The 12,930-nt window shown below is 41.1% G+C and overlaps 1 protein-coding gene across 3 annotated transcripts in view; it reads left to right on the top strand.

The window, feature by feature from the left end:
• Positions 1–12,930, top strand: part of LOC107095075 (lysine-specific demethylase 5C-like) — a 34,630-nt gene that overhangs the window by 18,758 nt on the left and 2,942 nt on the right. For all 3 annotated transcript variants that reach the window (XM_015391048.1, XM_015391046.1, XM_015391047.1), the window contains 19 exons: positions 2,627–2,871; positions 2,985–3,143; positions 3,230–3,349; positions 3,433–3,591; positions 5,434–5,615; positions 5,708–5,870; positions 5,949–6,068; positions 6,156–6,350; positions 6,527–6,708; positions 6,845–6,969; positions 7,061–7,208; positions 7,291–7,381; positions 9,005–9,387; positions 9,484–9,622; positions 9,833–10,012; positions 11,104–11,232; positions 11,364–12,083; positions 12,177–12,219; positions 12,303–12,502. In XM_015391048.1, coding sequence (XP_015246534.1) covers positions 2,627–2,871; positions 2,985–3,143; positions 3,230–3,349; positions 3,433–3,591; positions 5,434–5,615; positions 5,708–5,870; positions 5,949–6,068; positions 6,156–6,350; positions 6,527–6,708; positions 6,845–6,969; positions 7,061–7,208; positions 7,291–7,381; positions 9,005–9,387; positions 9,484–9,622; positions 9,833–10,012; positions 11,104–11,232; positions 11,364–12,083; positions 12,177–12,219; positions 12,303–12,502 — 3,683 coding nt within the window. The remainder of the gene's footprint in view (positions 1–2,626; positions 2,872–2,984; positions 3,144–3,229; positions 3,350–3,432; positions 3,592–5,433; positions 5,616–5,707; positions 5,871–5,948; positions 6,069–6,155; positions 6,351–6,526; positions 6,709–6,844; positions 6,970–7,060; positions 7,209–7,290; positions 7,382–9,004; positions 9,388–9,483; positions 9,623–9,832; positions 10,013–11,103; positions 11,233–11,363; positions 12,084–12,176; positions 12,220–12,302; positions 12,503–12,930) is intronic.

The following is a 12,930-nucleotide window of genomic DNA, read 5'->3' as shown; positions in this document are numbered from 1 at the left end:
TTTGTTCAACCTGAAATGACTCATTTAATCATCCATAACGCTATGGAACACATTAATTAACTGAAAAATGTTGCATAGTGTGCCTTTAACAATTAATCAAATACTAAATTTGTTGACAATTATTTCAATAATTTATTAATCAAAATGTTTTAGCCCTGCATGGAACCATTAGACCAGCTTTGAGCATCAAATGTATTACCTTATTAGTTTTACCCCAGTTTTTATTCATGATGCTCTTTGGTTTAGTTGCTTATTGTGTCATTTAGAGCGCTTCAGTAAAAATTCATTTGGTCAGATTTTTCTACATTACTTTGAATTTATTTGATTTTTACAGTAAGGTTTAATCACTTTTAGGCTTATCCTCCAACTTTTTCCTCTTAATATTTTACCTTCTGTCTTTACAACTGTCAGATCTGATATATTACATGTTGTTTTATGTGAGACTTCCTGATTAGTAAATTATGTGAATGTGGAATCAAATGGATGCAGATGGGAAAGCGCAGTCCTTACCCATCTGCATCCTTTTTTCTGGGAGTAGTTTTTCCAAAAAGTCGTAAATGCATCACTCGCTCACTTTCCCTCCTAGGTTTCTTGAAAGTCCTGCTGGTGCAAAGTTAACTAGGTGAGATGGAGGATTAAGGTGACAGTGAAAGTAATGAAACAGCCTGAAAAGACTTGGTGGCTCTTCAGATAGTGAAGTCAGATGGTGACAAACACTGTATAGTTTGCAATGAAAAACGGCTTTCGATGTAAAAACATTGGAGACCTTAAAAAAGCAGAATATTTTCTGATGAATCATTCTGAAAGAGGAAAGTGCTCATCACCACCACATTTCTAAAGAATTGTGAAATTCACTGTGTTTTTGTTTCCTTTCTTTATTTTTAAGGAGCAGAAAAAGTTAGAAAACTCTGCAGACTGTCGGTGGTCATTTGGAACAGGCTCTTAAACAGGAAACCATAACTAGTGCTCTCCTTTATAAAATTTGGTGTGTCTTTAATAGACTTCTCAGATCTAACGTCACACGTCTGTCATGTTTCGCAGCATTTTGTGCTTGAATTTGACTTGATTTTGTAACTTTTTGTTCTTCATTTTTGGTGGTCGATCAGTTTGTGTTTCAGTCATTTCTATTTAGCACCTGGATGGTTTGATTATTTCTCATTGCCAAAGAAAACGTTTTTAACTTTGTGTTTTTGTTTGTAAATATTTTGCAGTTAAAACAATGATATAAGTCATGGCAGAGTTAAACGCTGGCTATATGATTTTTAGAAAAATGTGACTTTTTTTTTTTTAATGCTGCTAAATATTACAGTGAAGATCTTAATCCATCACCACCTCATTACCACTTTCCCTAAACTTCCTGATCCTGGTTCGATCTACTGCAGATGTGTGCATAAAGGAACAGGAAGTCCATCACCATGGTGACCATGTTGTTGGCAACCAACTTTAAAGGCATACTATGCAACATTTTTCAGTTAATTAATGTGTTCCATAACGTTTTGGATGATTAAATGAGTCATTTCAGGTCGAACAAAGGTTTTCTCGGCCGCCCTGGTGGTCTGTAGGGGAAATACCGTATTTGCAATTGCAGGAGCCCTCGGCCCGCACCCACAGGCTCAGAAGTCTGGTGCATCGCGAGAGTCGGTCTTAATTTACGGCGAGAACTGCTACACGCCCCCAGTGAAAGGCATGCTTGTTGCTAGCGCAGTGGCGATATTTGTGCAGTTATCATGGCGGAACCAGCGAGAAAACAGCGAAGGCACATGTCGGAAACATGCTAAATTTTCAAACTCAAAAATTGGAACAAAATAGTCACTTACCGCAGTAGACATGGTGATTCGTTGCGTTCGCCTGTCTACTAAGCTCAAAACAACCGTGCCTGGCTTGACGGAGAAACCAGGAGAACAGCTGATCATATTTACTACAGTGCACTTTTACTTTCGCCCTCTGGGGGGAGCCTCGCTGGAAAATCAACACCGGTTGCATAGTATACCTTTAATCCAGGATTCATCCAAGAAGCCCTTGTACAGATATTTCTGATTATGACCGGACAACTCCAGCTGAAAATTAACTTTTTTTATGCGTAATAAATACCAACTTTATTTTATTCTGTACTTGTATAGATTTATATTTTAGGTCATATCTCCAGTCCTTGTAAAAAGAACTCACTGCACTGGTGACAGAATAAGGCCTGCACAATAATACAGTTTAAATGGGGCAACAAACCAAAATAATCACTTCCCTCAAGTAACTCAGATCCTTTTAGCCCTGCTTCTGATCACGTCTCCATTTTAACCAAAGAGGGAGATGTTTAAACATTGACTGAGCGTGATGTGTTTTATAGTTTTTTTGAAATACTTCAGTTATTCCGTAAAAGTAAAAAAAAATAAAATTCACTGGACTTGGTTTCCAAAGTTTGAAGATGTTTTGCTACCTCTCCAGGAAGCTTTCTCAATTCAAATGCTTCCTGGAGAGGTAGCGAAACGTCTTCAAACTTTGGAAACAAAGTCCAGTGGATTTGCTTTTTAACTTTTACAGAATGACTATGACCTGGATGACTGAGAATCTTCATCAGCAAACTTCAGTTATTTTAACAGACCAGGTCTAATCTTGAATATTTTTCTTTCAGATGATCTGCCTCAGACTGTTACCATCAAGGAAACCCCAGTTCCTGCTTCTGATGATGCACCTGTTAAATCGGAGCCGTTGGACCCTGAAGTGAAGCAAACTGATGGGGTTTCTTCCAACCCTCAGCTTCCTCCCCATACTGTTACAGTGAAGGCTGAGCTGAAGAAGGAAGAGGAGGAAGATTTTGATGATGATGGGTCCAAAATGACAATGAGGCTTAGGCGAAACATTACTAACCCACAGCGTGTAAGTGGAGTCATTGGTACTCTCATAAATCCCTACATGAATGCTTCAGTCGTTCTACTCATCTAATGAGCTTATGAACATTTTTTTTTTTTTTTATCTTATTCTTCTTGAAGGCGGATTCATTTGTGTGTCGGATGTGTGGCCGGGGAGACGACGATGAGAAACTCCTTCAGTGTGACAGCTGTGATGAGAACTATCACACATACTGTCTCTTACCCCCCCTCACCGATCCCCCCAAAACCAAGTGGCGATGCCCAAAATGTGTGGCAGAAGTACGGTCAAAGATTTTATTCTTTTCAGAAAAAAAATACTTGGCTTGTTTTAGAGTTTCCTCACTCACTTCTTGTCTCTTTCTCAGGAGTGCAAGAAACCATCTGAAGCATTCGGCTTTGAACAAGCAACACGAGAGTATACTCTGCAGAGCTTTGGGGAAATGGCTGATGCTTTCAAAGCAGATTACTTCAACATGCCCGTTCATGTGAGTGCACCAAGAAATGACTGTTTGTTAGAAAACAGGACTCCGTCTGACTTAAAGCATCTGAACCCTCTTGTTATGTGTAGATGGTTCCTACTGAGCTCGTGGAGAGAGAGTTCTGGAGATTAGTCAGCAGTATTGAGGAGGATGTGACCGTTGAGTATGGAGCAGACATACACTCCAAAGACTTTGGGAGTGGCTTTCCAATGAATAATGGGAAGAAGGAACTTACAAAAGAAGAAGAGGTATGCTTTGCATTTCCTACTGTTGGCTCGTTTATGAAACGTTATTCCATTATTCAGGTTTATGAAACGCACATAAAAATTATGTGTTCGAGTTGTAGTAAACTGCTAAAGTAAATGTAGAAAAAGAATCTGGAATTAATCAATGAAATTGTGGACTTAGTATAATAGTCTCTGCTTTCTTTAACTACAACAGTTATGGTAGTTAAGGATAAAGATGTTCGATTGAATAAGATTTCTTTTTAAAAATGATCATGACATTTATAAAAGAAACTGTAATCAGTTGCTTTTTTAGGTATATAATGGGTCTCAAAGATGGTGTAAAAAAAATAAATAAAAATCTCAAAGATCCCCTGGATCTTTAAATTAATCTATATACTTGAAGTATTAAAAGAACATTTCACTGGATTTGATTAATGAATGACCATATTTGGACTCTGGACTTTAGTTGGCACCTCACTGTAAGCCGCGCTCAACAATAAAAAAAAAAAAACAACAACCTGGAAACGTACATAAATAAGCTGCACAGGGCTATAAAGGGCTGCTTATCCTCCTGCAGCAGTGTTGCAGTGAGCTTGTTGCAGATATTTTTGATTTCTATCCAATATTTAAGAGTGGTCTGCGCTGTTATTCCACGGCACAACACAAGAGGAACAATCAGGTACCAGCTGTGAGTCTAGATACGGCCGAGGCCGTGAGGAAGTGGGGGGCAAGTTTGTGTGACAACGGAAGGACATGATGGCCGAAAAAGAGCGGGGATCCAGATGGTAAAACGGTCCCAGCGTTCTCGCGCACCTCGCTCTTCTAGCTGGTCCATTTTCACGAGTTGTTTTCCACAATGATGGTCATACAAACAAAACTAGCTGGTAAGGTACCAAATAGGAAATGCACATAGTGTAGAGCGGATGTAGATTTGACCAATCAGAGGCCTCTTGTCTGCGGTCACCTACCATTTTCGAGAGGCTCAGCAGAGTGCCTGCAGAAGAGGCGGGGCACATTTGCGTTCACCGCGATGCACATGCAGACTACCTGGTTCTGAGTATAAATCAGCCTTAAGCTGCTTATATCTGCTTAACTGTTTCCCACCCAACCTGTAGGGGGAGCTCTACTTATAGTGCCTGGAGTAGGGACGAAGAATGCTAGCTCCAATTAGCTTATTGGCTCACAGCAGTAAGAGCTAATACTGAAAAATGGAGCTTTGTCGGCTCTTTATTTAAGTTCTGCAGGAATTTAGCCCAGTCTCTTCGTTGGTTCGGCAGCTTTAATGCGGCAAACAAATGTCTAAATGTGTGAATTCGAGAGATTTGCTCTCCGTTGTGCCTGCTACTAGCATGTTCTTGTGCTAAATGCAAATTAGCACCTTATTCGTTTCTAACTTTGACTCCCCGCTCTTCCAGTTCGAAGAAAATCCACAGAAAAGCTGCACCTTCTTATAAGCCGCATGGTTCAAAACATGAGGAAAAAGTAGCGGCTTATAGTCCAGAAAATACGATACGTCAGGTATCAGGATGAAGTCGTTCTTAAAAATCTCCATCAACATGTATCCCATAATCCTTTGTCTTGAGGAAGGTTTAAGGGATGCAGCTAAGATAGTCAAGATTGCAATGAGAAAATAAAGACTAAATAAATAATTAATTTTGATTTCTTCACAAAAACAATTTAGCAGATTCAGAAAACAAATATTAATTTGTTTACTGGTAAATATAGATGAAATTGTCAAATAAGGTTTTCATACATGTCCATATAAGGAGAATCATTTCTAGTTCATACATGTGCTAACGGACCATTTTTAGCTCAACTGACGCCATGTTTTTTTTTTTCTTCTTTATTGGTTGTGCTGGGCAGGAGTATGCACGTTCTGGCTGGAACCTAAATGTGATGCCGGTTCTGGAACAGTCCCTCCTCTGCCATATTAATGGAGACATCTCTGGGATGAAGGTGCCATGGCTTTATGTGGGCATGGTGTTTTCAACGTTCTGCTGGCACATTGAGGATCACTGGAGCTATTCCATCAATTACCTGCACTGGTACTCCATCTTCAGTGCCTCTGTTTTAGCCTTTTGTGTGCATGTTTGAATAAAGATTCAATGAATAATTTGCGTCTCCATTTTATCTCCAGGGGGGAACCCAAGACTTGGTATGGGGTTCCTTCTGCTGCAGCCGAAAAGCTCGAAGATGTTATGAAGAAACTGACTCCCGAGTTGTTTGAGTGCCAGCCTGACCTGCTGCACCAGCTCGTCACCATCATGAACCCCAATATTCTCATGGCTCATGGTGTCCCGGTCGGTCCTGCATCCACACCTGCTCAGAAGGACCATGTTGTAAAAGTTATTTTAATTACCTTTTTTCTTTCCTCCTAGGTTGTGCGTACTAACCAGTGTGCTGGTGAGTTTGTAATCACCTTTCCTAGAGCCTACCACAGTGGCTTCAATCAGGGATATAATTTTGCTGAAGCAGTCAACTTCTGCACTGCAGATTGGGTTTGTATCTCCACTATTGGCCCGATTTTTAGATTAACATGATACTGAGGAGTCAATCTTTAATAAATCCCTTTTTCTCTATTGCAGCTCCCTGCTGGTCGACACTGTATCGAGCATTACCGCCGTCTGAGGAGGTATTGCGTGTTCTCTCATGAGGAGCTCACCTGCAAAATGGCTGCCTGCCCAGAGAAACTGGACCTTAACCTGGCTGCGGCTACGCATCGGGAGATGTTTATTATCGTCCAAGAGGAGAGAAAACTGAGGAAGAATCTGATGGAAAGGGTGAGACTTGGAAATAAGTCATATCCTTCGGAATTATAACAGGGTTCCCGCGGGTCCTTAAAAAGTCTTAAAAAGTCTTGAATTTAACTTGCCTTATTCTGTAGGAACCCTGTATAAATGGTGAACAGTAGCTAACATGGTACTGAATTTTCTGTTTGTCCTTGGGTGACTCGCAGGGTATCACAGAAGCAGAGCGAGAAGCGTTTGAGCTACTTCCTGATGACGAAAGACAGTGTGATAAATGTAAGACGACATGCTTCCTCTCCGCTCTGGCCTGCTCCAACTGTCCAGAACGTCTGGTGTGTCTCTATCACACTCAGGATCTCTGCATCTGCCCCACTGAAAAGCTCTACCTCAGGTATTTATCCTGTTGGTACAAATGCTCATCAATTATATTGTACTTTCTGAAAAAATGTAAATAAAATTGGGGCCATAAAATAAATTGCAGTATACCACTACAAATATGGATCATATTTTCTGTCTTCAATCTTTAGGTACAGATACACCTTGGATGAGTTGTTAGCTATGCTCCATCGGTTGAAGGTCAGGTCAGAGTCCTTCGATTCCTGGGCCAACAGAGTAAAAGAGGCGCTTGAACAGGAAGAAGGAAGCAAAATAGGTGGGATTTTTTTTTTTATATTTAATGAAAACTAAACATTAAACAGAATAGGTGATGTTGGTTCTAAGTTGAAACTAATCTTAAACTGCAGAAATTCACGACTTGGAGAAACTGAAGGCCGAAGCAGCAGAGAAGAAGTTTCCTGACAATGAACTTCTCAGGAAACTCAATACTGTTTTCAAAGACCTAGCATACTGCCAACAGAGCAGCGCCGAGCTCCTCAGCAATTCAAAGACCGGGTGAGAAGGATGAAGAGTTGATCTTAGATTAAGTGTTAATTTTTATAAAGGTTTATGCTTATTTTGGTGTTATTTCTTTCAGGGATAACAGGATGACTTTGGCTGAGCTGAAATCTTTGGTTGACAAAATGCAAAACTTACCTTGTGGGGTGAACCATTTAGAGGAAGTACGGGTAAGAAGCCGTTATTACACCATATCCCAGCCCAGTGTGATTAGGGCTGCAACTAGAGATTTTTTAGCAAATTGATGAATCTGTTAATTATTTTTTTGATAATCGATTAATAATCGCATTGCCAAAGGTTCCTTAAGAAGAGTTTTTATGAAATTAAACCGGGTGAAACAAAAACTTTTCTACTTGAGGAGTTCTTGATACAGCATGACAGATGAAAAAGTTTTTATTTTTTGGTATAATTGCTGCTCAAGATTGGCGGCTCATTTTACAGTCTCTATACTCCCGTTAACATTTAATTTATTACTAAATTAGTTGACGATTATTTAAATCCATTAATCACAATTAATTTTAGTCTCAAAAGCTAATATGTACGGAAGCCGAGAGTGGTCAGGTCCCTCCCATACTTTTTCAAGGTGTTTTTTTTTTTTTTTTTTTTTTTAGAGAAAATTTGTTAATTTTTTCATTATCTAAAAATAACAAAAGCCGCTTTCTTGTGATAGATAATTTTTTCTTATTAGAAAGCCGTTTTATCGTTTTAACGAGATGATTGGCGTGCGTTTAAACTGTTTACATCCTCCAATACCACAACAGCAGAAGAGGATTTAGAATTACAAGTCATGGCTACCTGTGTGTAATTCATTTAATAATCCTGTGTTTAACTTTTAGGTAATGAGATGACGTTGTTGGTTTGATGATTTACTCTTACTTCTGATTAATAAGCAATTAGACCAATGCCTCCGGTGCCTTTGCGCCGGGTGTTTTCTGAACAGCCCCGGTATTGCGTCTTTAACGGGTATAAGATGCATTAACCCCACAAAATGAGTCCTGATTAAAGATTTTCATTTAAAAAAAATCAGACTTGTTTCTACTGGTTAAAAATGAATGGTTTAACCGTGATAATGCGACAGTTATGTCATTATCTAGAGAAGGCAAAGGAGTAGGGCTGTTTTCGCCAAAGTCCTGAATCGATTTGATTTTGATTCATACAGTTCTAAATCGATTAATTTGGATTCAATCTGTTTTTACAATAATAAAAGTGGTTCAACTGTGTTTCAAAATACTCATGTATTTTGTTTTTTCCTGTCACATTAAACACAAAGTGCAAACTTCTGAATCAGACAGTTTAAACATGAGATGTGAGCAAAACTGTCTCATAAGTGAAAAGTGAAAAAGTGAAGCCTCACTCGAGCAAGCAGACGTGACACAGCAGATATGCATGAGCTGCGTTATCATCACTGCACAGACAGTATTTGCAGTGTTGTCTTTAACAACTACAGGGTGTTTTCAGGTCGGCCGCCATTTGTTAATGTCTTCAGTCAACCTATTGGTTATATGTCCAGCTGTCTGGCTTGAAGTAATCTTGAGTGCATCTTTCCTGCTTGTTTGAACGTCACACAAGTCACTATAAAATGAATCGATCTCATTCCCTAGACATCGATTTTGCAAAAAGTTAAAGGAATCTATTCAAAATTGATTAAATCGCTTTTTTTAACCGAGCCCTACAAAGGAGGAAAAATAGAGTACGGCCGCTCTCGGCTTCCGTAGATTTGATGCATATTCAACTGAAGTAGGATATTTTCCATAAATTCCTTTTATCTGATGGTCTTTCTTCACTGTTTCTAGGCGGTTTTGCAGACTGTTGAGGATTTCCAGAAACAGGCCCAAGTTCTTGTCGGTGACAAGGACTGGAAGAAAGAGTCGCCGCCTCCTGAGCAGCTGCAGGGTTTGTTGGAGCAGGGAGACAAACTGCCCGTTTTGGTGCCAGAGTGTAATTTACTCCAGGGTCTAAAGGCGCAAGGCCACTGGCTGGAAGAGGTGAGGCGAACGCTTGGCACTGAAGGAGGAGAGAGGCACGAAATTACACTGGAGGTGCTGAGGAACCTCATGGAAGCAGGTTGCAACGTGCCACAGAGTGTTTCTGTGGAGACGGCGATGGCTGAGCTGCAGGAGCTGCTGACGATCGCAGAGCGCTGGGAGGAAAAAGCACAGATCTGCCTAGAACAAAGGTAGCAAAACCCATTCATCATTTTCCCAACTAAAAAAATGGCAGCTGTGATCATGATGTAAAGACATCAAGGATTCCTTTGTTTTCCCCCCTCTAGGCAGAAGCATCCGCTTTCCACCCTGGAGGCAATTGTGAATGAGGCTCAGCTTATTCCCGTCAAGCTTCCCAACATTGAGGCTCTGCGAGGCTGTTTGACACGAGCTCGGGCCTGGGTCACCGACTTGGAGGAAATCCAGGTACAAAGAAGAAACCTTTACCTTTTAGGCTTCACTGTATCAAAGCATTTTTTTAAAGCTATAATGGCTGTAATAATGGATTTTATTTCACATCGATCGTTTCTTTAAAGCTAGCTGCTGTGGTTTCTGTTCTTTTGATGTTTTGCTGTAAACACAGTAGTATGATCAGGAGTAGATGGTAAATTAATGACATGGTGGAATGTGCTGTAGAATGGGGAGCATTACCCATGCCTGGATGACCTGGAGGGCTTGGTGGCCATTGGAAGGGATTTACCAGTCTTCATGGAAGAGTTAAGGCAGCTGGAGCTGCAGGTGGCCAGTGCTCACTCCTGGAGGGACAAGGCCACCAAGACCTTCCTAAAGAAGAGCAGCCAGCACAGTTTACTGGAGGTAAGACTAAAATATACGTATTAGAATAGAAGCATCCAGCAGGTGATCTCTGGGATTACCTAAACCTTGTCCTGATGTTGTTTTTGACTTTTTATCTGTAAATATTGAAGCAGATGTGATGTTTCAGAGTTAGAGAATTTCCTTAAATCAGGATTTTACTTTGTTACATTCCAAAATTATCTTGTTTTAATTAAAGCGGGTCTTTAGTTTGTTATATTGATGATTAGCAGGGTTAGATTGGCTAGCATTACTAAATGCAGTCTTTGTCCTTAGAGATGGCTTGACAGAAAAAGATTGATCAGAATATCTTAGTTGGTTTCTGGTTAGTCTTCCCATTATTAATATGAATTGAACTTCATTGATCTCACTGGATAAATTTCATCTCTGCATTTAACCCATCCCCTTGGGGAGCAGTGGGATGCCATCGTGGGGCGCCAGGGGAGCAGTGTGGGGTTAAGGGTGTTGCTCAGAGAGCCAGAGTTGCATTCTGTGGGAGTGGGGTTCGAACTCAGGATTCCAAGCTCTATGCCATAACCACTAGGCCACCACTAGGGGAGCTATCTACTAAATGCCTCTTTCTCCTACTTCCTTAATTTCCCTGGTTCCTGTAATGTAATTTTTTTTGTGAAAACGTAATGCAGATATTCTTTTAAAAACTTCCTGAAGCTTCTTAGAGTGGTATTTGTTACAATACAAATTTTCTTGGTCCTTAATGTCTGTTTTAGATACTATTAAGAGCCATTGTGGGGGGTCCAAAGAGCCGCTTTGGGCTCTGGAGCTGCAGGTTGCAGAGACTTTTCGGTTTATCATGGAGCCTAACCAAGAGTGGTAGATTTCTAAACAAAAGGGTGGCCTAAGATGGCCTCTAAAATTGCTGCTTATAAGCCTTAATTCTTTATCATTTGTACCTCACTGATGCCTAGAAATAGAAACCTGGTTTGTTTAGTTTGGTAAAAAGCAAAGTAATCGTACAATTCCTTCTTGTACTACTGGATTTATTAGATTTGTAGAGTTTGTTTTTTGTTTTTACCCTTTTAACTGTGTGGTTCTGTAATGTGACCCCATGGACATCACTTCTTCACCTCCTGCAGGTTTTATGTCCGTGTGTGAAAAGGCGGGAGAGGCGGTCTGAGATGGAGCGGTTGGATGACCCTCCGGAGCTCGCTGATTCCAACACTTTGGGGCTCTCTGCTGAGGCGTTGAGGGACCCTGCAGCTATTGTAAGAACTCTGATCCCGTCGTTGATGTTCCTGCATGTTTATGAAAAATAATTTAGCTATTTCCCTATAGAAACATGTTTTGTCCCTCATTTTCAGCTTGGTTTTTGAGATTCCCCTTGCTTTCTTTTTAGGTTTTGGCCTTCAAAGAAGGGGAGCATCAGGAGAAGGAGGCACTTCTGAGGTTACAGAAAATGAACATGTGTAAATCAGGACTTAATACAGCAAGCTGTAAGGAAAACGGGTGGTCGGATAAAAAGGACACAGACGTGTCTTGTTACTCTGAGAACTCTGTTAAAGAGAACGGAAACGACAGCCACAGTCGCATCGCTCCTCCTCAGTCGGTGTGTGTGTGTGCCGGGCCTCCCCGCGCTCCTCAGCTCCGCTGCCATTTGTGCAAGGACTGGTTCCATGGCAGCTGTGTTTCTTTCCCCTCCCTCCTGCCGCCCTATAACCCGCAGAGCAATCATCTTTGTTGGTGGGACTGGGACACCCGCTTTTTATGTCCACAGTGTCAGCGATCGCGGCGCCCACGTTTGGCGACTATTCTTGCACTGCTCGTAGCCCTGCAGAGGCTACCCGTGCGTCTGCCAGAGGGAGAAGCTCTCCAGTGCCTCACCGAGAGAGCGATCACGTGGCAGGGCCGAGCCAAGGAGGCGCTGGATATGCCCGAACTGCGGCGAGCGATTCAGGAGCTGCAGGAACTCGCAGAGAAAGAGGAGGAAAAGGATGCAGAAGGGAATTCGGTTATTGTTTTATCAGACTCTGATGGAGGAGAAGGAGAAGATGGAGTTATTGATTTAACAGCGGACAATTCACCTATTAAGAAAAGAGAGGAACTCCATACTTCTCAGGTGATTTATATTTTCCCCTAAATGTAAAAACAGAACCTGATCGTCTGTAAACACTACAGAGTTTTAAATGTCTCTTATGTCCCTGTTTGGCAGGCTGAATGCCAAAATGGTGTCGGCAAGAAGTCAAATGTTACAGGTAGGACACCTTGCTGATTACTTCCTTATCAAAAAGCTATAGAAAGTAGCTGGATTTAAAAAAGCTCTCTTGTTTTCTTCCAGGTGTGGGATCCTTGCTGCCCCTGCTGCCTTTGCTGAAAGGCAGAGTGGTGAAGCTTTCCCCAGCAACCAGGAAGCAGCTGGAGGAACTGCAGCTAGAAGGAGACCTGCTGGAGGTCACCTTGGACCAGACGTACACCATCCACAGGGTCCTGCAAGCTGCCTCAGACCCTCCCAAAGAAACGCTGAAAACACTTATTCAGGTTAGACACAAACAAATAGCAAAAAGCTGTTGGTAAACTCTGCTGTATAATGGTGCGTTCAGATCAGACATGGAATTCCCCGCGGGGCTCAGAACGGGAGAGTCAAAGTCAAAGCTACACATGTTAGGGAGTTAAACCTATAAAGGAAATGTATCAAAGAAAAGGTGAAACTGATAAAAACTTCTGTTTTCTAACCTGTAGTCTGATTCTGACTCTATTTCCATAGAACCCATACACACGTTTATTTAAACTTTGTGTATTTTAAGACTAAGTATATCTTTAAAAAAAAATTAATGCTTTACGCTTTTTTCAAACGTCCACTTAGCGACTTTAAGGCTGTCTTTAGTGGCTTTTCAGACCCTTCTAGTGACTTTTAGGTGCTTTTAGAGACTCTGCACTTACTGTGTTCTGGGAGAAGGTGGTACTAC

The sequence above is a fragment of the Cyprinodon variegatus genome, unplaced genomic scaffold (genome assembly GCF_000732505.1).
Source record: "Cyprinodon variegatus isolate N-32 unplaced genomic scaffold, C_variegatus-1.0 Scaffold522, whole genome shotgun sequence".
Lineage (NCBI taxonomy): Eukaryota > Metazoa > Chordata > Actinopteri > Cyprinodontiformes > Cyprinodontidae > Cyprinodon > Cyprinodon variegatus.
The sequence above is the reverse complement of the archived record's forward strand: the minus strand, read 5'-3'. Positions and strand labels throughout refer to the sequence as shown.